Genomic DNA, 27,135 nt, shown 5'->3' with positions numbered 1-27,135 from the left:
AAACTGGAGGGAAAGTAGACTAAATGCTTGTAATTAATGTCTTCTGAACTGTGAATATACTGTTCTTTTGTCTTGAAATTTTAAAATTTGAGTTGCAAAATCTACCTTATTAGAAATAGTGTTATCTCTCAAGCTAAGTAGCCCAGTTATCTAAGAGCTTCTCAGCCTTGCTGGTGGAAAGATAAGACTTTGGAGGACAAATCCTCCCAAGGGAAAGGCACTGGCAAATCCTATTGATCAAAACCTGGTTAATTGCGCAGCTCGTGTCAACAGGTGTTTGGCTTTTAATACCATGGGGCCCATTATGGAGTTCCCGTCTGTCCCTGAAAGTCCTTGATCCTCAAGTGGGACAAGATGGTCTATGCCAACATGCTGGCCAGCCTGGTGAGTAGAGCTTTGGGTGGTGAAGGGACATTATGACCCATGGTTAAGGGAGTTATTGGCATGTGCATGGGAAGCACAGGTAACAGCAAGGGTACAGGGTGGTGGAAGCAAGAGGGATCTTGGGATTGGTAAAAAGGGGTACCTATCTCAAGTGCATGTGTGCAAAGACATACAGCCTGGGAAAGAAGCAGGAGGAATTAGTTCTGCATATAGTCATAGAACTATGACGTTGTTAGTATAGTGGAGACACAGTCAGACAGCTCACATGACTGGAGTGAGAGATGGACAGATACAAACTTTTCAGGAAAGGCAAAGATAAAGAGGGCAGGGCTGCCATGATGTGAAGAAGTTTTGATGGCAGGGAGCGTTTCAGTGGGACAACAACAAGGCCAAAAAGGATGACGTATTGGTGGTAGTTCATCCGGTCAGGGTAAGGAAGAGGACAAAGCCTTCTTTAAAAGCATGAATAACAGGCACTGATTTTAAATGGAGGACTTCAGTTTCATTCAAGGAACTGGTTGATAGAATTCTATAGGAGGCAACTGTGAAGAGTGAAGTAGCTCAGCAGAGCTGACAGGTGCTTAAGGACAACCTCCTCCAAATGCAGAGATAGTTCATCCTGGTACTCAAGAAACTAATGGATGCATTGGGAGACTGGCAAGGCTGAACAGGAAGTTCATGACTTAGCTCCAGTGCAAAAAATCAGTGTATAAGAGTTGGAAACAGGGACAGTATAAAAAGGAGGAATTTTGAACATGTAAGGATGGTGTTATGAGAACCAAAGCTAGTTCAGTGTTGACACTTGTAAGAGACATCAAGGGCGACACGCAGAGCTTTTACCACTCCTTTGCAGTAGAAGGCTGAACAAGAAGACGCGGATCTATTGATGAAAAGACAGATGAATCAATATCAACAGACACTGTCTTCATTGCCTTAGTCTTCACTGACAGGCTTTCTCTGGTAGCTGTGCCCAGTGAAAGCATTCAAGGAGAATGAGAGTCCTCAGCAGTGGATGAGGACTGAGTAAAGGTGTGCTTGCAAGAACTTGACCAAGGCAAGTCATAGAATCACAGAACGGTTTGGGTTGGACGGGACCTCAAAGATCATGTAGCTCCAGCCCCCCTGCCATGGGCAGGGACACCCTCCACTACACCAGGTTGCTCAAAGCGTCATCTGACCCGGCCTTGAACGCTTCTAGGGATGGGGCAGACACAACTTCTCTGGGCAACCTGCTCCAGTGTTTCACCACACTCAATGTAAGAAATGTCTTCCTTATATCCAGTCGAAATCTGCCCTCTTTCAGTTTAAAGCCATTGCCCTTTGTCCTATCACCACACGCCCTTGGAAAAAGTCCCTCTTCAGCTTTCTTGTAGGCCCCCTTCAGATACTGGAAGGCTGCTATAAGATCACCCCGGAGCCTTCTCTTCTCCAGACTGAACCAGATGGGTTGCATCCAACTATGCCAAGGGAACTGGCTAATGCTGTGGTGATGCTCCTCTGTACTATATTTGAAAAGTCGTGGTGGTGACCAGGGAGGTCCCTGACAACTGGAGAAGGGCAGATGTTGCATCCGTCTTCAAAGAAGGCCAGTCACTCTTATTTCAGCCTGGAAAAAACTATGGGACAGTTGTTTTGGAAGTGCTGGCCATATGAAGATGACTTGGAATAGTGTGGGTGAAGTTTTTTCCAAGAGCAAATCGTGGCTTACAAGCCTGACTGCCTTCTGTGTTAAGATGATTAGCTGTGTGGCCAAGGGGAGAGCAACAGATGTCATTTTCTCTGACTTGTAGCAGGTATCTTGTCTGTGTCCCGTAATATCCTGTCCCAATTAGGATGTTGTGATCTGGGTGGATAGGTGGCCAGATGGGTTTAAAAAAGGATAAGATTGAATGATGAGGCTCAGAGGACAGTGGTTAATGAGTTCTGCACTACCTGGAAAGCGATGGCAAGCAGAGAACTGCAGGCATGTGTCTTGGGACCCGTGCTGGTCAGTATCTTAAGCAGCAGAGTGGCAGTGGCAATGCAGTGCACTCTCACAGAGGCTGCAGAGGTGCCAAATTGGTGGGAATTGAAGGACAGTAGTGCCAGTCAGAGGGACCTGGACAGGCAGGAGGAATGGGCCGACAGGAGCCTCGTGAGATTCAGCAAGGATAAATGCAGGTTTCTTGCATCTGGAAAGGCAGAGCCCCTGGCAGCAATGCTAGCTGGGAAGCAGCACGGATGAGAAGGACCTGTGGATTTTGGTAGACAGCAAGCTGAACATGAGCCAGCAGTGTGTAATGAAGGCTAACAGTACTCGGGCTATATGAAAAAGAGTATAATCAGAAAACTGGGGAAAGTGATTTCTTCCCCTATCAGGAAACTCCATCAGGAGTACTAGATTCCATCTACCCCCAAACACCACCACCACCACCTCAGTGCACAAAAGAGAGACACACAAACTAGAGTGAATTCAGCAAAGGGCGGCTGAAATGGGTTGGGGAGCACAGTGGTACATGGCAGACAGACCAGAGATGGTGGATATAAATTGTGACGAGAGGGAGAGAATCTTGGTTCTTTGGATTGCTTTCAATAGCTTAATTTTCAGTGACTTAATTGTTATGTGTTAAAGCATTCATTGCTTTAACAAAAAAAAAAAAAGCAAAAATAACAAATGTTAAAAGTTGAAATGTGTTGGGTTTCGTAACCATTTCATAATTACCATAAGGTTAAAGTATCTTTTGGAAGTGAAGGATGGGTTGACTTGGATCTTGAGGTTTTTGTTTTCCCAGAACATAAAGTATATCTTCAGTATTTGTAATAACTATCCTTTCTCTAATAAACATACAGACTTGGAACCACAGAGTCTTTCGACTTGCTTTCTAGGCAGTGATTTTTAGATGTGTGTTGAAGTTTGGTTTGTTCCCACCGAGGAAAGTAATTCTGAACAGAAGAAAACAAACTTTAAGTGCAAAAAGTCACAGAGGATGTGGGGGGAAATAAATGATGCTGAATACAACATCAGAAAAAAAAACCCTATGAAAATAAATAAAAAAGGAGTGGTGTTGAAATAAATGTATACATATAATATATACATAATAAATAAATGTATACATAATAAATAAATGGATACATCCCCCCAGCACTGGGGATGGAAAGGAGCTCTTGAGATTGCACAAGCAGCGTCAGCCAGAGCAGATTGCCTGGGACTATGTCCAGTTGGGTTTTGAATAACTTTATGGGTGGACACTTCACAACCTCTTTGGACGATCTCTGTAGAAAAGCATTTTGTGTGGTCAGAGAGAACGTGATATTTCTGTTTGTGCCAGTTGCCTCATGTTCTGGCAGTAGACTCTAGTGAGAGGAGTCTGGCCGCTGTTCATGCACATGGGTAAGAGCACTTCATGCACAAGCCTTCTCTTCTACAGGCTAAACACTCCCATATCAAAGATATTCCAGTCCCTTAAATCATTTTTGTGGCCCCTTTCTAGAAACACTCCTGTAAGCCCATGTCTGTCTTGCTCTGGGGAGCCCGGATGTGGCCTCACCAGTGCTGAGTAGCGAGGAACTTTCACCTTCCTTCCACCTGCTGGCGATGTTCTTAATGCAGTCCAGGAGGTTGTTGACTTCTTTGCTTACAAGGGCACATTGCTGGTTTATGGTCAGCTTGTTTATGAGTTCCTCAAGGCCTTTTTCTACCAAGCCAGTTGATGCTCAGCATGTACTGGTGCATGGGCTACCTATGTGCAGGACTTCACATTTCTCTTTGAACATAATGAAACTACCCTCTGTCCAACTCTCCAGGTCACTCTGAAGGGTGGCACAAGCATCTGGTGTATCAGTGGCCGCTCCTGGTTTTGTATCATCTGTGAGCTGGCTGAGAGCTCACTCTGTTCCCATCATTCAGGTCATTAATGAGGATGTTAAACAGTGGTGGCCCCAGGGTCAGCCCCCGGGGTGCTGCTGACTTGCGTCCAACTGGACACTGCCGTTTGACACAGTTCTGTAGCTTCAGCTCCTTACTATGCACTTACCTAACCCATACTTTGTCAGCTTATATGTGAGGGTGTTGTGGGAGACAGTATCAAAAGCATTACAAAAGTGGACCTGAACATCTGGTCTTCTGTCATCTTCCAAGTAAATCACCTCACTGTAGAAGACTATCAGGGTGGTTAAAGCGTGATTTCCCCTTTGTAAGTCCATGTTCACAACTCCCAGTCACCACCTTGTCCTTGTATTTGCTCTGTCACCTTCCCAGGGATTGCATTGAGGGTGACCAGTCTGTCAACAGATCTTCCTACTTGAAGACAGGAGTGACATTTGCTCTGTTCTAGTTTTCAGGAAGGCATCCCAGTTGTCATGGCTTTTCAAAGAGGACTAAGAGCAGCCTGGTCCAGACATCAGACCCTTAGCGCTCATAGGTACAATCTGTTATGCCCTGTAGACTTACATGTGTCCAGTTTAAGTGCTCCATAACCTAATCTTCCTCCACTGAGGCTCAGTCTTCCTTGCTCCAGACCTACACCATTGACAGGAACTCCGTACTCCCCTCAGGGTCAGCTACCCCTGCTTCCAGCTCTTACACACTTGCTTTTTATGTCTGAGTTTAGTCTGGGGACTCCTTGCTCATCCATGCAGGCTTCCTGCTGCCTTTTGATTTCCTGCATGTGGTGATAGACCTTTCTTGATCTTGGACATGATGATCCTTAAGTATCAACCAGCTCCACCGGACCCTTCTTCTCTCCAGGGTTATATCCTGTGAGATTTTTTTCCAAAGCAGATCTCTGAAGACATTACAATCTCCTGTCCTGAAATCCAAGGTTGTATTGCTTTTTACCTTTCTCGCTCCTGTAAGGATCCTGAACTCCATCATCTCATCATCATTGCAGCCAAACTGCCCTGACTTTAATGTCCTATGACCAGTTCTTCCTAAGCATTGGGTCTAGCAGTGCACCTCTCCTTGATCACCTGTGTCAGGTAACCCACTGCGCTCTAGAAACTTTCTAGGTTGTTTGTGGTGGTCTCTGTTGTCCTTCTAGCAGATACCACAGTGCTTCAAGTTCTCTGTGAGAACCAGGGTCTGTAAATATGGTATGTCTTCCAATTGTCCGAAAAAGGCCTCATATACTATCCCTAATGAGGAGGTCTATAACAGGCACCTACTACAGCATCACCCATGTTCTGTCTGGTTATCTTGACCTGTAAGCTCTCAATTGGATCCTGACCTGTCCTCAGGTAAGGGGCAGCTCTTCCTCCTTGCCTTTCCTTTCTAGCCTATTCTTCCTGAGGAGCCCTTATCCATTTGTCACAGCACTCTAGTTATGTGAGCTATCCCACGATGTCTCCATCATCCCAGTGAGGTCATGAATCATAGAATCATAGAATGGTTAGGGCTGGAAGGGACCTTCAAAGGTCAACTAGTCCAACCCCCCTGCAAGGAACAGGGATATCTCCAACTAGATCAGGTTGCTCAGGGCCTCGTCCAACCTGGCCTTGAACGTCTCCAGGGATGGAGCATCCACCACCTCTCTGGGCAACCTGTTCCAGTGTTCTACAACTCTCATGGTAAAAAATTTTTTCCTAATATCCAACCTGAATCTACCTCCCTCTATTTTAAAACCATTACCCCTTGTCCTATCACAACAGGCCCTCCAGTAGTTACACAGACTTCTGCAATTCCTCTCGTTTGCTCCCCACTCTGTGTGCAATGGTGTGTAGGTGTTTGAAGGTGTCTCAAGGAGGCACCGAAGTGAGCTGGCAGCCCAGAAAGGGCATGAGAGCTTTCCCCATAAGGCTCTTCTGCTGACACGTCTTTCCTTACAAGCCTACACTTCAAATGATTGCACTTCTGCTTTTTTTGTTATTGATGTTCCTTCTCCTCTGGTCACCCCAAGCCCTTTGCTTGCCTACCCTGTCCACAGTTTCCTCACTTGTTTGTTGAGCAATCTCTCCAACAGTTTTACCCAAAAGTCTGCGAATGTTTGTATGTATCTTCATAAAAATGGGTAATAATGGAATCATCGCAGATCCCAGACATACACAAGGGACCAGAAAAGCTGTATTACCGTTATGCAGTAGCCACTGGGCACGTAAATGCAGCATTTAATGTCGTGCACTCATGGAACTGGACATCATGGCACAGGTTATTTTATATAATTTGTCTGAACAAATATAAATCTGATAATGATATAATTTGAATATTAATTAAAATATATAACTTGAAATATAATAGATAATTGATATCTATAATGGTAATATTATTTAATTAATATAATATTAATATTATTTGAATAAATATAAATTTGTCTGGACCATATAAGGAACAAAGACATTCCAAAATGAACAACTGCCCTCTAAGTGCCAAATTAATTAGGACTTTTTTTCTCTGTAGGTTGCCGTGTACTTTCTGGCTTTCAGGAATTCTCGGTGAGGTGAGAGTCATCCTGTTCAGAGCAGGAGCATCCCTGGATGCCAAGCTTTTTCATTAAAGTAATGCTCTTGTATACATTTAAGCGTGATATTCCGTTCCTTACTAACTTTCTAGTTAGTTTTTGGCCATGTTTGTGAGATTTTCTTATTAGCCTGTTGTTCGATATGAAGCAGTCTATGGGAAATGTCTTTGTGTCTTTGTATTTACTATCTTACGGTGCATACTTTCGGGTCTTTTTTTTTTGTTTGGTTTTAAAACACCTTAAAGTTATTTGTTTGTTCGCTTATTTATTCACTTACTATTATTTTTATTATTATACGGAGTACTTCCTGTGTTCTGTTTTCAAGATTCTTCTTTTGCTATTGCTTCTTTTCTGGAAGGCCTTTCCATCCTGAAAGCATCCCTGTGAGTTTTTGTCGTGAAGGGAGGTGCTTCTTCTTATGTCTCAATCTTTAAATTGAGATTCTCACTTCATCCAGCTGGGTACCCAGATCGGTCTCCTATAACTGTGTCTAAGCTCACGATGCATACGTGTGCTGCATCTACTCTGAGAATTGTAGCGTAATGTAAAATACAGATAGAAGCTTTTAACCTCTTCTAGTGAGAATAACCTGTTTGTAGCTCTGCCTCTTCCTGGCGTAGAAGAGCCGACTGACTAGTCCAGACCTCTGGAATGATGTGCTGAGCAGACTCTTTCCATTGTTCTGGGTCTTGCAGCTCAGTCCACAAACACGCAGAGCAGCGGGCTGCGCGTGTGCCTTGCCCTGTGACGCCCGGCATCCTGTCGCTTCGTTTCTCCTAGGTGACGTCTTTGGGGTTCCATCTTTGTGGGTCTTCAGCTAGCTTCTTCTGCCTGGTTCTTGGTGGGCATTCGCCCACGTAGGTGTGAACATCAGCCTGTGTAAGCCTGGCTTTGGAAGCTGGATGCCGGTTCAGCGTTGTGATAGTGCCCGCCACCGCGAGCTCAAGTCGGGGAGGGTCGCGATGCCCCCTCCCCGCTGGGCACCAGGGGCTTTCCTGCAGGACCACAGGCAGGTCTGTGCGCGGCCGCTGGTGCTGCCCAGTGGGTGGGATGGGTCTTCCTTCGGTGGCTTTTGTTCTGCCTCCTCAGTGGATGTCATGGCGGAGGGCAGAGTCTTGCTCCTGATCCGCCGTTGGAAACAGATTATTGGGATCTGACAGTGCGACTCGCTGTTCTCTCAGGCCGGTGCTTTCCCCTTTCCCCAGGTACGACGTTCATACTTTGCTTTTCTAACATTCGTCTGCTTTACGGATCCCAGCTGAAGGACAAAAGGATAGTCCCTCTGTCCAGATCTCTTCTTCCAGGGCCTGGCACCATGAACTATGATCTGTTGTTTTATAAATGCATCAAGCATTGTGCCTGCTACTGAGGTTTTAAAAAGTCGTATCCTGGCTGGCGTGTGTGTGTGTATCCACAATACGGGTTTGTAGGTTTGGGAGATGGGGGCGTATGTGTTTTGTTTTGGTTTGGTTTTGATGGCCTTAACAATTTGTGTTAGATTGTGACATTTCTGATAGTAAGGTCTTCTGCATAACCGTAGTTTTTTGGGGTGTGGGTTTTTTTTGTTTGTTGGGGTGTTGTTTTTTTTTTGTTCTAATCATAGTATTATATATATAGTAATAAAATTTTGCATAGTTGAAAAGTTATGTCTGTGTCTTTGTCATCATGTGGCTTGTGTAATAAAGATAAATAAAGTTCAATTAAAAGCACAGCTAATACTGTCCGATTTTGTAACTGTGTATTTGTATTTTCATGATAAAGCAAGTGGGTGTGGAATAGTCTGAAAAAATCTTGAAAATATTGTCTATTTTTCTGCTTGCCTGCAATACAAAATGAAAGAAACTCTATGCACACCTAGCAGAATTTGGTCAAGTTATCAATGTAATATGCTGTCTTCACGTGGGAATACTTTGCAAGTTACCTATAAACCAAGCCTGTTTAAAATCAAATCTCTATTCATGTTTGGTGAGGGCTGTGATTATTTTATGGGTATATTTTAGCCCTTTTTCATTCTGTGGAGACCATGTGTGTTTGCAGTTTGTTCGAACTACAGTTTAGCCTGAGTTACAGTTACTGCTGAAATGTAAAGCAAGCAGTAATAATTGTCACACTGCAATATTTTATGTCAGATTGAGATATTTTCCATTTAGCATCTTTTGAAATATGCATGCTGTTACATATATATGCTTTAATTTCAAAACATTTTTTTGGCTGGTAGTGACTTAAAGTAAATATATTGTTGTGAACGTTACAACAGAGTTCTGTTTTTCTACAGCAGATTTCTGCAGAGTTTATTTATTACAATAGCACATATTTAATTCTCTAGTCTAAATGATTTTAACATATCTGTAATTTAGTATTTTTATAATAAAAGTTGATAAACAATTCTTCATGAGCTCAGTTCAGGAATACGATTTCTCTTGTTTCAAAGGCAAACAAAAGTGTTTAAAAAAACCTGTTCAATTTGAAAAGTGTATCTTGAGTGAGTCAGGATACGAGTTCATGCAGCTGTGAAAGCACAAAGTGGAAAGAAGCAATGAAATGCTGTTGATATATACACTGGATATGAACTCTAGTGGCTCAAGTGCTTCTACGGGGATAACAGTGAAAGTTCTAACAAGGCTTTTGAATGGAAATGTAAAAAAGATTATTTGCATATTTCTGGAGAAGTGATCCAGCTGTTGTTTAAACGACACAGGAGGAAATAAAAGAGTTGCTAGCTGAAAGCTGTGCAGAAGCAGATTAGAAGCTGATGGATCATAAATGAGATGTAAACAAAGTAATGCATATGAAAGAGAGATACTGAAAGTGGTAGTATATTTGATCCTGTTTTGATTTTTTATATTGTTCGTTAACAATATAAAAATCTTGGAGAGTGTCGCCAACATTATATTCTGTTAGGTTTTATTCTGATGATGGCTGTTTCTCTGCTGACCTGGACAATACCCTTTGACAGTAACCATAGAAGATGACAAATGAATTAGTTGTCTGTAGTAAACATGACTTAATGTGGGTAAAGTTTTCCTCTTAGGAGGCCTAAAGAGAAATTGTCATTTGACACTTCCTTACGATTCTTCGTGTAAATATAACCTTTGTGTGTATTTTTTGCATCGTAAATTTTGTCTGGTTTTGATTCAGCATTGTATCTTGACTTTTAGTGAGTGTTGATGTTTTTTCTTCTACTTTTGATATGGTGAAGTGATAAAACCAGAAAATTAAAAAGAGAGATCTGGCAATTGTAACTGAATCTCTCGGACTATAGAACTGATAGAGTTTTAACAGTGTGGTAATTATCATCTAGCAGCTTTTATTTTCTTGAAAGTTGACTTTTGAAATATCCAGGATAATGCCCAGTTGTTGTACTTCTAGTCTGCTGTGATTATGTATGTGTAGAGTGTTTTGCAGCCAAAAGGTTTAAAAAAAAAGAAGCGTGTGTGGAAAAAGCATGGATAAAAGAAGATTCAGTTAAGGTTTCTATCTGGCTATGGCTAACCTATCTAAAATAAAAGCTTGTATTAGGAATTCTGTTGTATTGAAGGGCCTTACTCTATTTTAGGATTTAATTTCTTTAAAGAATTTTGTGTACTTACATGAAATACAAATGCAGCCTTATTTACTGTGTGTAATGTATAACTCCAGATTTATTTTTTTAATCTCATTTTTGGTATGATAAGGTGAAGAAATGAAGAAAGGTGATGTCGTGTATATTTCACAGAACAATATAACCACAATTTTATGAGATAACCATAATTTTTAAGACAAAGGATGTGTAGCCTGATCATTATTAAAGCTGTTGTATGCGTAATTTGGCTTTTTAAGAGCAACTAGCTGAGCAGAGTTTTTTAGCTTTGGTAAGGCTTAACCATTTATTCTAAGGCATTATTTGTCACAGTGGTAGTTGATCATCCTCTGTAGTTCTGGATGCGCAGCTGTGGTGTTTACTGGAACATACCAGCTTTGTAAAGTTACTTGATAGTATGTGCTTGCTCCTTATGTTACTCATAGCAGAAAATAAAATGTGTTTTTTGGTTCAAATACTGGATATCTTTTAGGAAAAACACTCTGAAAGTTACTTTCTGAGTGCCCTTATCCCAAAGGAAAAATACAGGAGGTGCCCAAAAGGGAGGGAACATGACCTGATATGTCACACAGAAATGATGAATTCTGTCTATTTTATCAGTTCCATCCAGATGTGAGAACAGTATTGCTTATGGCAGTTGGATTGCAGTGCTGTGAGAGAAACATACCTTTACTAATTGTTACCTCCTTGCAGCTGCATTTATTTTTTAAATTTATTTTAAGAGTTCTATATTTTCTAGTACTAATTAAAGCAGTTGTTTTATTTAACTAGTTATATAAAAAAAAAATTATGTTGTGCTTCAGCGCTTTGAGGTTGAGATCATATACCTGTTATTTTTTGTAATAAAGTTGACAAAAATCCAAGCTTCTCCACAGTTCACAAAAATTTTTTGCTGTGGTGCCTTTTGGAACACTAATATTGTTGAACCAATTTACAAATCTTTTCATGGTACCATTCAAGAAAACAATGTGATAATCGGTGTAGTTAAAAGTCATTTTAATCGTTTAAATTGGCACCAGTGGAATTTACTCACAATAAATAATCTACAGAGCTGAGGATAGGCTTGTTTCCCAAAGATATGGATAACAGTCACACAAGTGTCTGTGGATTTGTGAGTACAGCTTTGTGGTGTTTTGCCACCTTCCTTCTTGTCTAAAGACTGTAGGCAAAGAATTACACGTGATGAAAAGCTTTTTTTAAAAACTTTTTTCTACATTTCTGGACAAAATGCAGTAAAAAAGGAGGTAAATTAAAGCAATGCACCTCTGAACAATAAAGCAATGTAGAGAGAGGGGAGGAAGTGTTGCAAGTCTTTCCTGGATGTGATTTTGCTTGTAATAGGGATAGTGTATTTAGAGGTGAAACCACACACACGTTGATGATTTGCAAGATGCAAAAATGGGAGAAAGATGTGTTCTGCAAATGTGCTGAGATTTGTCTGAGGTATACTGGAGTTTGAGAGTATCTCTGTGTCCCATGACATGGGTAAGGTCATGTTTGTAGCCACTACATTGAGATTGTCAGTATTGTTTCTTGAGAAGATTTTAACTTATTTAATAATTTATGCTTCAGATTTTCGGCAGATGCACATGTAGTTCTGTGCTTACTAATATGCAACATATTATTCAACTTCTATGACTATTTTTACTTTTACTTACAGGTATGCCTAAAGTTTAAGATGTACTTGTTAATTTTTCATCTTTTGCTTTGTAAGCATATAGATATACAAACCAATAGATGTATTTTTTTATATGAATATAAAATTTCACATTACTTAGGTGAAAGAAGGCATAATTCTGTATTTTGATTTTAAAATAGATTCACTACTTTTGAGTTATGTTAGAAATAAGCTCCTAGAGGAATCAAACTGGATGGGGAGGCATGCAGTGGTTGAGCTGAGGAAGGTCCTAACGTGACTAGATTTACAACATTAAAGAGTGTCAGGAGATTTGTTTTGTTTCTTTTTTTTTTAACTTTAAATAATCTAGGACTAACAAAAAGTATAAGGGAGTTAAGAGAAGACTCCAATCCACAGAAAACAGGCAGAGACACCTTGATGCTGTGAGAAGCTCGGTCTGTGTTGGTTCGTTTAGCTTTCCTGCCAGAGATGATGTCTGCAATTTGTCCTCTCTGTGTTTGAATGTGCAGTGCTTTTATGACCGAGCGAAAAGGTGTGTGTTGTAGATAATTCCAAGTGCCTTTGCCTGCTACTGCAGAAGAGAGAAGCTTCTGCTCTCAACCCTCCCTGCAGAGGTGTACTGGTCCCCACAGTCCTTTTAGAGGGGTATTCATTCTTTGGAGTCCTTTTCTCTCTCTTTCAGGGACAATTTTCTATTCAAATAGTTTACTGGAAACCAAACCTGGGAATTTTTCTGTAAGTAGAGCTGCAGGTGTGGTAACAGCTGGAGGAATTTAACTGCTGTAGCCCTTCACAGACTGGAAGTCTCTCTGTAACCTGATGGAGTTGGAAGTCTCTGATGGTTGTCCAACTCTGATGGAGTTGGAACCTGATGGTTATGGAAGTCTCTCCATAACCTGATAGGTAGTTGTCAGAGGCATGCTTTGTCATAACAGAAGCTGGTGTCCAGCATTCTGGTGGAGGTGGTTGGACCATGCGGTCTCATCCAGACAGAGGTGCAGCAAGTCAGACTTCTGTGTTCACTGCACGATATGAAACCCAAATAAACCTGAGGGGTGTCACCCACAATGCCAGAACTGCTTTTAGCTCATGCCCCCTGGTGTGCAAATGAAGATTATCCCAAATACGTGGTTCTCCTGGCCAGAAAAACAAACCCTTGTCTATCTGACGGAAGCATTTGTGTTGATGTAGCATTTGTATGCTCTAGTGAAGCATCTCAAATCTTTGGAATTTGCTAATATTTGCTGTTTATGCGTACGGCCAACCATGGGGAATGTTTTCCCTCGAAAAACTGCCTTGGTTAAGTCAGCGTGTGGCAGAGCCCGAGAACTGGAGTCAGCACAAGGGAAATGGTGGGAGCAGACCAAGAGGGATGCAGCAGATCCCAGGCTGAAGCCTGGTGTTTCTGGAGGTGTTCCGTTATTGCAGTAATCTTTATTAAATATGGAGTTAATCTCTTATTTCCCTGCCTGTCCATAGTTTGATTTAGTTTTGCAGCCTAGACCTTTTTATAGGGATAGGCCGCATGGCTGACTTTCTTCAGAAGGAATTTCAAGTCACCTTTGTGATTGTTTCTTACAAATATCCTACAAATATGGCTTAGAAGACTTGTTCACCTGATTCAAACGTATTCTCAGGTCTTTCTACACTCTAAATATTTGAAAGAAACCTAACCTTTGTAACTTACTGGTGGTCTTCACCTGGAAAATATTCTCCAGTGTGGCAGTATTTAATCATTATCTTTACAGTTATTAATTTTCCTTATTTCCCTGCTTCTGAAGCGACGCTGGTAATAGTGCAGTGCACTTCAGCTTTGCTTAGCAAAGTGTCACACAGCCTCCTTCAAGTACTGAGCAGTAACCAAGACAATAGTTTGCTTTTTCGTTCATAGTAAAGCCTTCAAAAGACTGTATAATCTTCACTCTTGCCTAACTGGGAATTAGACTGTGTACTACTACTTCTCTATTGTGTTCAGCACATCTAATGTCTATATGGGAAAGAAGAAAAAAATGTATTTTATTTCTTGTGTTGCAGGATGCTCACTGGACATTTTAACTACAAACATCACAATCTTGGTAAAATGTTAAACTTTATAATCTTCGTAATTCAAGCTATGGTATTTGTGGTTTGTATTCATTTAGTTGCTTGTGTAGTTTCAGACTTTGAAGTGTTTTTCTAGAATCAAAACAGGAACTGCAGCATTGCAGCAGAACTAGATTAACTTTTGCAGAGGAGTTCAACAAACCCAAATCTCCTTCAGATTTTTTTTTAACGGCTGGGTCTCACCCTGCAAGAAGCGAAGCTCTCCAGCGAGTAAATTTCTTTCTTCCATGTCAAACTGCTCAGTTCTGAAATTAGTAATAATAAATGTGATTTGATGAAAACAGTGAGACTGTGTTCAGTAATTAATACTTCCAATATGGATTATAATAAAAATTCCTACTTATTTCTAAACTAGGTAGCAAATTGAAAATGATAGGAGAACAGGCAGTTGAAAAAGGCATAGTATCGTCCTGAGGAGGGGGGAAAAGAAAAATAAATGTTTGTGTTTTTATGCCCTTTTCTTCGTAGATACGCTTACATTAGAATTAGAATTTTAATAAATAAAAAGAAATGGTAATGGGAAGAGGTTAAAACTTTTACTCTACATTTAGTATTTCCTAATCCTTCTCTAGAAGGCTTTCAGCATTAGTGTTGTGGAGTCATGGAGTATTTATTACTCATCGCCGAGATACGGTAAACAGATTTTGCACTGAAACCTGACATTAACAGGGCTACTCACAGTATGTAATTCAGTGTTGTACATGTCTTTGCAGGATTGGCTTTTAGGTTTCCAAAACATTTAAGAAGTCGTAAGTAGGGCTTTTGAAGCTTTCTGTTGCTTTTCTTGCTCTGTGGGTTCCAAGTAGCATCTGTTTTTGTGTCTTACAAGTCATGTTTCTGGTTCATTTCTGACACTATACTTTTATAGTAATGTTTTAGCTGTGTTACTCAGCTGCCAAATAGTCTGAGGGTAGTGGACTAGTCTTTATGTGAGTTGTAAGTATGTGCTTTGGTTTTCTTAGAAGTTACAGTACTAAACTGAATTTTGTATGTGAATTGAAGTAAAGTATCCTATGAGTGACAAAAAAAAAAAAAAAAAGATGCTATTTACCTTTATCTCATTGCTTAGGATTCGTAAAGTACAGAATCTAGGTCTGAGGAACTAAATTGAATGTACTTCTTATTCTTTTTGTTTTTCAGAGGCCCAGAAGACACAATAAATGATTGTAAAATCATTTTTATAGAGGAAATGTACAAGATTGAAAAGCCAGGAGCTTATCCGTTGACGTTTGGGGATGGAGACTTCAAAAGTATGCTTTTTTAAATTATTTGAATAGGAGTACAAATTGAATGATGATTCTTTAAAAAAATAGAAGAATCAGCGTGCAGAGGTAATAATGGTTTTGTGTGTTGAGGAAAGTAATAACATAGAATCCTTTTTAGATTTCTGTTCTAAAAGTATATTTACCATAAGGTGACTATTGCTTGACATACGCAGAAACTAGTAACATCTTGGTGGACTGTCAGTCATAAGCAGGGAAAAGGGTGACAGCTGATAATGTTCTGATTAACTGTGCAGAATGAATTCGTAGTCTTAGTAAAGTTCCTAGACAGGCATCCAGGTCACCAAAACTGCTATGGCAATTGGCATGTCATTTAAACTTTTAGAAATTAGTAAGTGCCGAAGACAGAATCAGTCTGTAATGATGCACTTTAACCTTGTCATTATGTCAGAATTAAAAATAAAAAGGTAAGGAACTCTGTGTCAAAGCTGCTTGTACCATGGGAAAAAAAAAAAGGATAATTAATGTTCGGGTTATTGTTTTGCCCCGCATAACTTTCTAAAAAAATAACTGTGCCATACTCCTCATCTTCCCCACAACCACAAGAAGGAGTTAGTGGCAGCTTACCTAGAGAGTAGTATGACATTTTATCCAAAGTTTGAAAATATATTAAAGTTAGGAGAGGTAAGTGTTTGTGATAGCAGCACTGAGAAATTGGACGCAGCTCTGCTAATAGGTATTAGATATTATTATATTTTAGACTCCTGACTCCAAGGCACTTTTTCAGAACCTTTGTATGTAGCTCTCAGTGCACCAGAACTAGTCTGCTTACTGTTCATTTGCTGTCATCTAAAAAATCACTGTTTTTCAGAGGAGCAAATACCATTTGCTGCAGTTTTCTTAAGAGTAAAAATTTGTGTTTCTGCAAATGAACTTATCAACATTCGTTTTTCATTATTTGCGATTTACTTTCCTCAGATTACTCAGAAAAGATTAACTATCCAGTCTGTTTGTTCTTGATCACACTAAAGAGTTTTAGCGCTATCCTAAAGCATGTTCTTATTTAAAAAATTGTAGTATGAGAAATAAAAAAATTTACAGATACCGCTTTGCATTTGCATACCTACTTATTTTGCAAGTGTAATTGTTTATGAAACTTTTTAAAGGGCATGTAAAATTATTACAGGTAATTTAGTTCTTCCCTGCAGCTACTGTGTAGTGAATTAATTTTTAAAATTATGTGCGTGTTAAGGAAATGAATGATGACTATATTATTGACTGTACAAGATTGTCTACAGTGACACCATTTGATCTGACATGAATATTTATTCATTTTGCATTCTCTGCTTCCTGCGCTGGTTGCCATCTTTGTTGTTTCAAAAGCAAGCTCTTTGTTTTCACTTAACAGCTCTTTTCCCTCCTATTTCGACAGGTATTTCCTTATTTGTAGCCTCTTTGCTTAAACTACTCACATGCTGCCACCTGTGTAGAGATTGGCACCTCTCTGTATGTTTTGGTGTGTTCTGTTCCGGGACCCGTTTTTATTCATTTCAGCATATTGTTTGCAAGCCTTCATAAATAAATGTGACGCAGAAATATAATATTTAAAAACGTAACCCTGAAAACGTACTTGATCTGGCAATTCAGCCTTATTTCTTGTTCGAGCTGCTCTTTCTCCTGAGGCCAGCTTCCTCACGACGCTGTCCTTTTCCGTTCACGTGATTCCGAGTTTCGCGGGAAGCCGCCTTGCCTTCGCTCACTTGTGCACCGTGCTCATCCCTTGGGCTGTGCCATAAGCACCATACCTTTCTCTCCTGGACTCTAGCTACATCCCTGTTTGTATTTTGTATTAAAAATTTTAAAACATGTCTGGATGTATCTATAACCATACACGCACAGCTGCCCTGGCTTGTTTGCATGGTATGAAAACCTGCAGATTTCTGTTACAGTAACGACAGATGAAATTCAAGGGATTAATTGGCCTTAAATACTCCATGAGATTGTAGTAAGTACAATCAGAAAATGCACTGGCTGTATTTTTGTCTGTAGTAAACTACTGTCTACGTCCTTTCCAAAAGATAGGATGCCTACTTTGGAAGTCATCTTCACTGGATAAGCCATGTAGGCTACCTCTGCAGAAAAATCTTTACTTCTTGAACATGGCCTATGTATGTGTAAATTACATTTAAAAAAGTATGACATGTCAATATATGTTTAGCAGTTACACTTAAAAATAAGGCAGCTATTTCCAAATTATTTAATGGAAATCTAAATTCTGCAGCCCAGGAAAACAGTAGAGGCTAAACCTATTAGAAGCTTAGAAAAATAGAAGCGACATGCTTGTAAATAAATTTCAAATATTTATATGCAAAATGGAAATATGACATAGGTATCAACATATATTCCTTCCATCAGAATCCAAGTTTGTGCTCTGAACATGAGATGACTCTTCCTGAAAAATAAGAATATGAAATGATGTGTGTAACTGAACTCTGCTGCGTTGGTAGGGGTGAACAGACCTGTCTTCATGTGACCAACAGTGCAGAGAGAATCAGTGCATTTGACTTACAATGTGGTTAAAGCAGAAATGTGAAAAATTAAAGTTGCGTCATGAAAATGACAGTTCATATTTTGTTTGTACATTGAAGAAAGTTAAAAACTCCAGATATTGTTTAGCTGAACTAAAATACATAGACCTTTTTGCTTTTTTCCTCTTTTTTATTAAAAAAAAAAAATAATATTACTACCCTTTGACTTAAGAAACTAGTTTTATATCCAAACCCAGTACATTACATAGTGTAAATTACCTGTGGTGATAAGAGATCATAGAATCATAGATCGGTTTGGGTTGGAAGGGGCCTTAAAGACCCACCCTGCCATGGGCAGGGACGCAGAGATAGAAAAAATACAGTTTCTTTTTCTCTGTTATTTATTGGGTGAGGTAGACAGTGAGTTTCTTTAGGGAGCGCTCAGTGATCCCTTTTAAAGTGTTTCAAAAGGGATACCAGTTACCTGGGATTTCTTTGGTCTGACTTGGCTTGGATTGGTGTTGGCACACTGGACAGACTGTGAGTTTTGCCTCCTGTGCTGGAAAATCCACAGATTTGTTCAACAGCACTCTTAACATGAAGTTTCCTTTTTCTTCAGCTGAACCCTGGTAGAGAAGACTTAAACTAGAAGGTTATATTTGGACAGCGTGCAGATAAGCCTTCTAGGCTAGACTTTGGTAGAAACAGTACGCTGAGAGATTTTGGCTTTTTTTAAGTGTGTCTGACCAAGGCCTTGCTAAATAACCACAAGCCTTACGCGTGTGCTCCTCACCTTTTCCCATCAACACACCTCACTAGATCTTCTATCTGTAGCTGGTAATTTTCCCTCGTAAGTGCTGCTTCTTTCATGTTCTTCAGCTTTTATGTTTTTTCTCTTAAAACAAAAATTCAAACTTCAGTGTTCTAGCAGTTCTTATCATAGAATGCTTTGGGTTCAAAGGGACCTTTAAAGATCATCTAGTCCAACCTCCCTGCTGTGAGCAGGGGCATCTTTCACTAAATCAGGTCCCCAAAGCCCCATCCAACCTGACTTTGAATGCCTCTAGGGATGGAGCATCCGCAGGTTCTCTAGGAAACCTGTTGTAGTGTCACATCACCCTCATCATAAAAAATTTCTTCCTTCTGTCCTATCTAACTCTATCCTCTTTCAGTTTAAAACTGCTACTCCTTGTCCTGTCAGTACAGGCCCTGGGAAAAAGTCTTTCCCTGTCTTTCTTATATTGTGGCCTTAAATACTGAAAGGCCACAATAAGGTCTCCCTGGAGCCTTCTGTTCCCCAGGCTGGACAAACCCAGCTCTCAGCCTTTCCTTGTAGGAGAAGTGTTCAAGCCCTCTGATTGTTTTTGTGTCTCTCCTCTGGGCTTGCTCTAAAGAGGTCCATGTCTTTCTTGTACTGGGGACCCCGAAGCTGGATGCAGTACTCCAGGTGGGGTCTCAGAAGAGCAGAGTAGAGGAGGAGAATCCTGTCCCTTGACCTGCTGGCCACGCTTCTTTTGCTGCAGCCCAGAATACGGTTGGCTTTCCTGGCTGCCAGCGCGCATTGCCGGCTCATATCCAATTTTTCGTCCACCGGTATCCCCAAGTGCTTCTCAGTGGGGCTACTCTCAATCCATTGATCTCCCAACCTGTGCTGATACTGGGGATTGTCCTGTGCAGGACCTTGCACTTGGTCTTGTAAAACTTTGTGAGATTCACATGGGCTCACTTCTCAAGCCTGTCAAGTTCCCTCTGGATGACATATTGTTTGTCAGCTGCACCAGGAGTCCCTGTTGTGTGATCCGACTGGGCACTGAGGTGAGGCTGACTGGTGAGTAATTCCCAGAGTCCTCCTTTTTACCCTTTTTGTAAAAAGGGTGCTATGTTCCCTTTCCTTCAGAGACTGGGGACTTTCCCTGACTCCTGAGACTTTTCAGATACGATGGAGAGTGGCTTGGCAGCTACGTCAGCCAATTCCTTGGCCCGTATCCCTTTAGATTGTGAATTCAGCCAGGGCATGACCACTGCAGCCCAGGCTGCCACTGATCTTGACCTCTCCAGTTAGTTCATCTGTGCTGGTAAGCAAGAGTTCCAGTAACGCTTCTCCTCTGGTTGGGCTGACTGTCACTTGGATTAAGAAATTACCCTCAATGCCCTCCAGGAGCCTCCTGGACCGCATACAGCTTGCTGTGCTGCTTTTCCAGCAGATGTCAAGGTGCCTGAAGCCCCCCAGCTGGATCAGAGCCTGTGAGCTTGATGCTTCCTGCAGTTGAAGGAGGAAGGCTTCATCAGCAGGCTCCCCTGGGTTGGATGGCTGGTAATAAACACCAGCCATGAGGTTTCTTTTGTTGGCTTGGCCTCTAAATTTTCACCCACAAGCTCTTGACCTGTTCATCTTTGTCTTTCGCAGACAGCTCTGTGCGGTCATTCCATAGAGGGGAAATTGCACTCCTCTCCTTCCTCACCTGTCTCTTTTAAAGAGTTTGTTGTAGCCATTGATTGGAGCACTCTAGCCATGTGAATTGTCCCACCAAGTTTCAGGGATAGCGATTAGATCATAGCTTTCCAGCTGCACAGTGGCTTCCAGTTCTTCCTGTTTGTTACCCATGCTACGTGCATTGGTGTAGAGACATTTCAGTTGGGCTATCGACTTGTGTCACCTTTGTAGAGGAAAGAGCCCTAATTCCTTTGGGACATTTCACAGGTTTGTCTGTGTAGGTTGCTAATGCATCAACAATACACATCAGCTAGTACATCCCCTGACTCTTCTTGTTACTCAGAACTCCGTATCTTCCCTCTGTAAGTCTAGTTTCTTCTGCCTTTGAAGATAAAAGTATTCTTCAGGGTCTTCCAGAAAGACTGTAGATACAGCACAACACTTGGAATTCCAGTCCCCCTTTCTTATAAGACTTCCAGTCTGGAGTTTCTTTCCACAGAGATTTTACACTGATAACTTATCCATGTGGATCAAATTTTCTGTAAAGTCGATTCAATTGGGAGGGCGAATTTTTTCCTCAGCAGGAGGGGGCTGGGATTTTGGCAAACCCTTAGTCATTCCTTTCCTTCTTGATATGCTTAGGAAAAATGTAGAAGTATCCAGGATTTGTCTGAATACATCAGGGATCCACCTCACCTTTCTATTCAAGAATCAACTCTTAGAAGAAATGTATACTTTGGTTGCTCGTGTTGTCCAAGCAAACTAACTTACAAGGAACTGATCAGCTCTACAGCTTCTGAAGGCAGTCACTTAGACAGTAACTCATGGTGAAGAAGAATAAAAATTAAAACTGAGAGAAAATAGAGGCTTGTCCTTGAATATTGTTCTCTCATGCTAGTTAGAGAAGCCTGGGGTAGTTCTCTATGTTTGGAGTTTGACAAATTATGGTCTCCCCTAATAATGAATTAGAAAGGCAGCAGTCCTTCAGTATGGAAAAATCCTGGTGTTTTCCTAAGGGTTAAATCTTTCATGGGAACAGGCTGTGTTTTCTTAAATATTAGGGTTTGTTGCTTATGTACTTCTCTTTTTGTGTAACGTTCTGTCTGCCGAGTACTCATGAAAGAATCTGATGTTTCTGCTGCCTCGGAAGGGCTGTAGAGGGTTTTGGGTTTGGGGGAATTGTTTGTTTCATTATTGTACCGGGGCTGCTCTTCAAATTCCTTAGTAATGAACTTGCTTGTGACATCATGGGCATATTCGGTACGGTTTTGTCCCAGAGAATGATAGGGTTATTTTTATACAACTAGTGACTTTTGGGTGTTTTTGGCAAAGATTATGACAGGGATAAGTTTGTCCTTATCACTCTGTCCTGCTAGGCCAATTGCCTTTATGACTAGACATTGTCAAACTGTTCAGAAGTTCCTCAAATAGTTTGCTTACGGACTTACCAGAAAATTTATCTCAACTGTTTCAAAAAAACAGAAAATTTATCTCAGCTATTTCAGTTTCTGAACTTTCCGATAACCTGTGGTTATCTTTTTCTTTCAGAATGGTACTCAGAAGAACATTTTCTGGCCCATTCTAAACTTTTTAAGAAAAATGTTCCCTGTATTGTCTCAGATGTGTAGGTTCTCCAGCTTCCTACTTCCAACTCTGAGCTCTTAGTCTTCTAATCTTCCTTGTCTCCTGATTCAAAGCCAATTACTTCTTTCAGATAAAATGTATTTCCAGAGCAGTTTGGAAATACTCTATTAATTATTGTATTAGTCTAGTTTAAGCTCAAATTCACTTCCATGGCATTTTTAGATTACTTCCGCACAGAACATAAATGATTTTTTTTTTCTTTTGATGGTGGAATTCTTTGGGCTGTGATGAAATTATCCTCTGAAGTCTTCTCTCATTTCTCTGGACTTTCTATTTGTTTCAAATAATTCTTCTGTAAGTGTGAATTCTGCTACAAGTGTTGAGTGTTTCTTCCCTCTCCTCTTTTGTATATAGTTTTTCTCTTGTATAAAACCCATTTTTTTCCTAATTGAGGAACCAATGCCAATGGTTTTGTTTCCTAGTGGGTTCATGGGTCCAAATTTCCAAGTGAGATGAAACAGAAAGTTAGTGTTTCATCGTGTATAAACTGAACTGCTGATGCGAAACAACTGGTGATTTGAGGTGGTCTGAGGTCTCAGACTACTAATTCTTCTATCCAACTGTAAATATAATTTAAGGAGAAGAGAGCGGTTCTAAATTTTGGTTTCATCTTTGTTTGACTGTTACCAGTTACCTAATGGGAATTTCTTCATGGCTGTGTTTAAGAAGACTCCAACTAGAAGTCATGCAAGGTTCCATCTGCAGGGAGAGTGTGCAGGTGGCATGTTGGGGATGGGAGGGGACAAAATAAGAGAAGTTGCTGATTAGTAGTTTTCTTTACTGATTGTTTGTACAGCAGAAGAAATCCCATTAGCCTAGATAGTCAAACACCTCATTGTAAAAAGAAAAAAAAACAACCATTTTTGAGAGGACAGTGTTCATGTACAGAAATACTTTTTTCCTGTAGGTACAGTAACGCACTTTTCTAAAATACATGGCATTTGACTTTTTCTTTGTTTTGACAGGAAAAAGTGGCCCCGAGTGCAAGCACTGTAGGGCTGATCCAGATAAGGAGTGCCGGTTTTGTTCGTGTTATTTGTGTGGTGGAAAACAGGATGCTCACATGCAACTCCTGTGTGATGAATGTAATATGGCTTATCACATATACTGCCTGAACCCTCCCTTAAGCAAGATACCAGAAGATGAAGACTGGTAAATATACAAGGATGATTTACTTATCTGTATTGCCATTCCATACAAGGTACCTCTTTGTTATTTTCAGCTTGTGAGAGATGGAGCTGAGGGATTTTTTAAGTCTGCTGTTTTTCATCCATCTACTTAATATAAACCTTATATTTTCTGTTAAGGTAATTCTTTTAAATCATTCATTAAGGATTAGTAGTAAGCTGTAATGACCAGTATGGAGTTTCAAAACTGATAATGTTCGTTCTATTCATTATGATCGTTATGATCTTCTGTGACATTATCTGATCTGTTTGTGTTTATCAACAGTGATTGTTCCCCAGCCTTTAAATTTTGTTCAAGCTTCACTGCTTGAACAATTCTCTTACCCTCACCCTTCTCTTTCCCTTCATCCTCTATTTGTGTTGCTGCCCCCTGTGCCCTCCCTTTGTCTTCTAGTTGCCTCGACTCCATTCATTTCTCCTGCTGGAGGACCACCATCTTGCTACTCTTCATTCCTACTGGCCCTTGTTCTGCCAGCAGGAAAACCATCCTAACTGGCGTTGTTAAATCAAGATAATTGTATTTTGAAGCGAATCTGCATGGACCCGTTAGCAGTCCATTAAGTTATCTTGGGCTCTGTACCATTTTTCATCTTTATTAGCTATCAATAGTTGACACTGTTCATATTTATCACCTGCCTGTGACTTACATGAGATGCTAATCCTTTATATATGAATAATAAGGAGAACTTTATTCTAATAAAGTTTTCCACTACATAGGCATCAATAAATGTCTAAGATGTCTTATGAATACACTTTATGGAATCTCTTTGGACCTTGTGATTAAATGTTGTGGAACTATACACTTCAAATAAAATATCTTTGGAAGTTCTAACATTCTCTGGAAATAAATAACAATGTCCTATACCATAGTGGATGCCATAGTAGGTTTGTTTATTGGTCACTGCTCAATGATCTGTGTCTTTTCTGGGGTATCGTGTTTTTTCTGAACACCTGTGTTTATGCCAATGTGTGGTTTAGTGATTGACACCATTAACATTGATAGGTGTTTCTCAGTGTGTACGTTTGGCTACAGCTATAATGTTGTTGAGAATTGATCTTTTTCTCATGAAATTTTTGCATTGGGAAGAGTTGTATTCACTGTTTTTGGAGGAAAGGCTGACTTGAAACACTATCTAGAAGATATTTTCAGTACCTACTAGAAATATGTGTAGGTCATTCGAACTAAATACATCAGTTATTTGAATATTGTCTATTCGCCTTCCACTTCTTGTGTATGCAAAATGGCTACAGTGTTTATTTGGCAATGTTTATTACACAGAATGTTAGTTTGAACTATCCCCAAGTTTTCTTGGGGGTCTTCTGTGCATGACATCGTCTTGCTTCCCACTGTCAACAGAAGTGGCTTGATGACGTGTTGGAAACCATTCTCAACACACAAGTGGTTTATTACCGACTGCAGTTCATAAGCAGTATTCTTACCTGATTGCACTTGACCTTTGGATATGGCAGCTGAGAAGTTCTTTTTTGAATTCCTTCATTCAGAATATTAGAATCATAAAATGGTTCAGTTTGGAAGGGACCTCAAAGATCATCCAGTTCCAACCCCCCTGCCATGGGCAGGGACACCCTCCACTACACCAGGTTGCCCAAAGCCTCATCCAACCCGGCCTTGAACACTTCCAGGGATGGGGCAGCCACACCTTCTCTGGGCAACCTGTTCCAGTGCCTCACCACTCTCAGAGGGAAGAATTTCTTCCTTATGTCCAATCTAAATCTGCCCTCTTTCAGTTTAAAGCCATTGCCCCGTGTCCTGTCACTACACACCCTTGTAAAAAGTCCCTCTCCAGCTTTCCTGTAGCCCCTTTAGGTACTGGAAAGCCGCAATAAGATCACCCCGGAGCCTTCTCTTCTCCAGGCTGAACAGCCCCAACTCTCTCAGCCTGTCTCCATAGCAGAGGTGCTCCAGCCCTCGGATCATCTCCGTGGCCTCCTCTGGACTCGTTCCAACAGCTCCATGTCCTTCTTGTGTTGGGGACTCCAGAGCTGAACACAGTATTCCAGGTGGGGTTTCAAGAGAGCAGAGCAGAGGGGCAGAATCCCCTCCCTGATCTGCTGCCCACGCTGCTCTGGGTGCAGCCCAGGATACGGTTGGCTTTCTGGGCTGCCAGCGCACGGTGCCGGCTCATGTTGAGCTTCTCATCCACCAGCACTCCCAAGTCCTTCTCCTCAGGGCTGCTCTCAATCCATTCTCCACCCAGCCTGTCCTTGTGCTTGGGATTGCCCCGACCCACGTGCAGGACCTTGCACTTGGCCTTGTTGAACTTCATGAGGCTCTCACAGGCCCACCTCTCCAGCCTGTCCAGGTCCCTCTGGATGGCATCCCTTCCCTCCAGCGTGTCCACCACACCACACAGCTTGGTGTCATCTGCAAACTTGCTGAGGGTGCACTCGATCCCACTGTCCATGTCTCCAACAAAGATGTTAAATAGCACTGGCATAATATTCCCTAAGACCATTTGTCTGGAGGTACACATCTGTTTGATCCATCCATTCTTCAGTTGTCCCTTACTCTCAGAACCAGCTCTAATCCAGTACTCCAGCAGCAGTGAAGTCCATCTGTTTTTCAGTGCTAGTCACAGTAAAGTTCCTGATAACTAACATATATATGCCCAAGTCAGTGATCCCCTTGCGCAAAACTCCCCAATCCTTTGTTCTACTCCGAAAGCAATTTATTCTCTCTGGTTTCTCCTGCACCCGCAGATACACAGGAGGTTTGATAGGCACATCAGGATGCTGACACTGAAGTAGCACCAGCCACCAATGTCTCCTAGTTTAGCTGGTGTGCTAAGATTGCCTTGGCCTGCTGGGGGCTTCACATGATTTGTCAGATTAGCGATTAGTGTTCCTAAAATCCTTTTCAGAAGCTTCTTATGAAACATTCTTATGAGTTATCCTACTCCTATTCCAGAGGGCTACACAGAAGGTTTGAAGAGTTGAAATTTTTCAAAGTGTAGCCATTACTGCTGGGATTTCTCTGCCCTTTTCCAATAATATCACTATTACTGCACTGCATAGGTCCCAGGACTGTGTTCCTCCATACAGAGGAATTTCAGCATGCTGTATTATTTGAAATTTATTTTTGTCTACAAGGCTTTGTTGTCTTAATGGTTCAACACCTTTATTGACTTAGTGAAATCCGTTCCTGCGGACATTGATTGATAACTCTTCTATTCGTATCCACATGCAAAAGTTAATTAATAAATCCAAACAGTAGCAGTAGTAGTGGTAGTTACCTAATTTAGGTTATCAATGTTAGTGTAGATCAGGCTTCCTCCACTAGTGATGTATGAGCCAAACCCACCCATGGGAGCCAGAAACATGGACAATTGCCTCTGCATTGGCATTCCTGGAGTGGGACAGAAACATTATTAGAAGCAGCAAAAGGACCAGTGTACTCGCTTTCTCTCTCTTCTGCAGTCACAGTGTACTAGTATCTCCTGCTTTCCTACCAGGATGGCTTTGTGTTAGCTGGAGTGGGTCTCAGCACTGTATTCCAAGAGGCTTTGGTGTTGTGGGGTAGGATGAGTGAGTGAGTCTGTGCGTGCATGTGTGTGTGTGTGGTGTGTGTGTCTACACGCATTGTATGATACCTTGGCTCTCTTTGGCATCCAGCTGTCTTCAGTGAAATTTATTGCACTAGAAGTAAAAAATAAGGGCGGAGTTGGCAGGACATAGAAATAAACCATGAGTACTGGTGAGCGGCGTACTTTCATCTCAGCTGTCTTCTCCTTTACGTGATGTAAATGAATGAGGACAGAATAAAGATACAGGAGACATGGAGACCTCTCACATATCGTGTGAGAAAGAATAATTAAATGTTTTGCCTCTAGCACTCCACCTTCAAAAGTACTGAAATGCCCTTTTTTAAAAGTTGACAGTATTTGTTCATGTTGGGTTCACTTTTTAAGCCATAGGCTTCAGCTGCTTAAGACTGGTATATGTTTGCTAGCTTGAAATATTC

General features: G+C 41.0%; 1 protein-coding gene across 7 annotated transcripts in view; it reads left to right on the top strand.

Annotated features, from left to right (window-relative positions):
• Positions 1-27,135, top strand: part of UHRF2 (ubiquitin like with PHD and ring finger domains 2) — a 100,180-nt gene that overhangs the window by 49,677 nt on the left and 23,368 nt on the right. For all 7 annotated transcript variants that reach the window (XM_086629772.1, XM_086629771.1, XM_086629770.1 and 4 more), the window contains 2 exons: positions 15,278-15,387; positions 22,932-23,118. In XM_086629772.1, the coding sequence (XP_086485898.1) occupies positions 15,278-15,387; positions 22,932-23,118 (297 nt within the window). The remainder of the gene's footprint in view (positions 1-15,277; positions 15,388-22,931; positions 23,119-27,135) is intronic.

Source organism: Tauraco erythrolophus, chromosome Z, assembly GCF_009769465.1.
Source record: "Tauraco erythrolophus isolate bTauEry1 chromosome Z, bTauEry1.pri, whole genome shotgun sequence".
Lineage (NCBI taxonomy): Eukaryota > Metazoa > Chordata > Aves > Musophagiformes > Musophagidae > Tauraco > Tauraco erythrolophus.
This window is presented reverse-complemented; position numbering and strand designations above follow the sequence as displayed.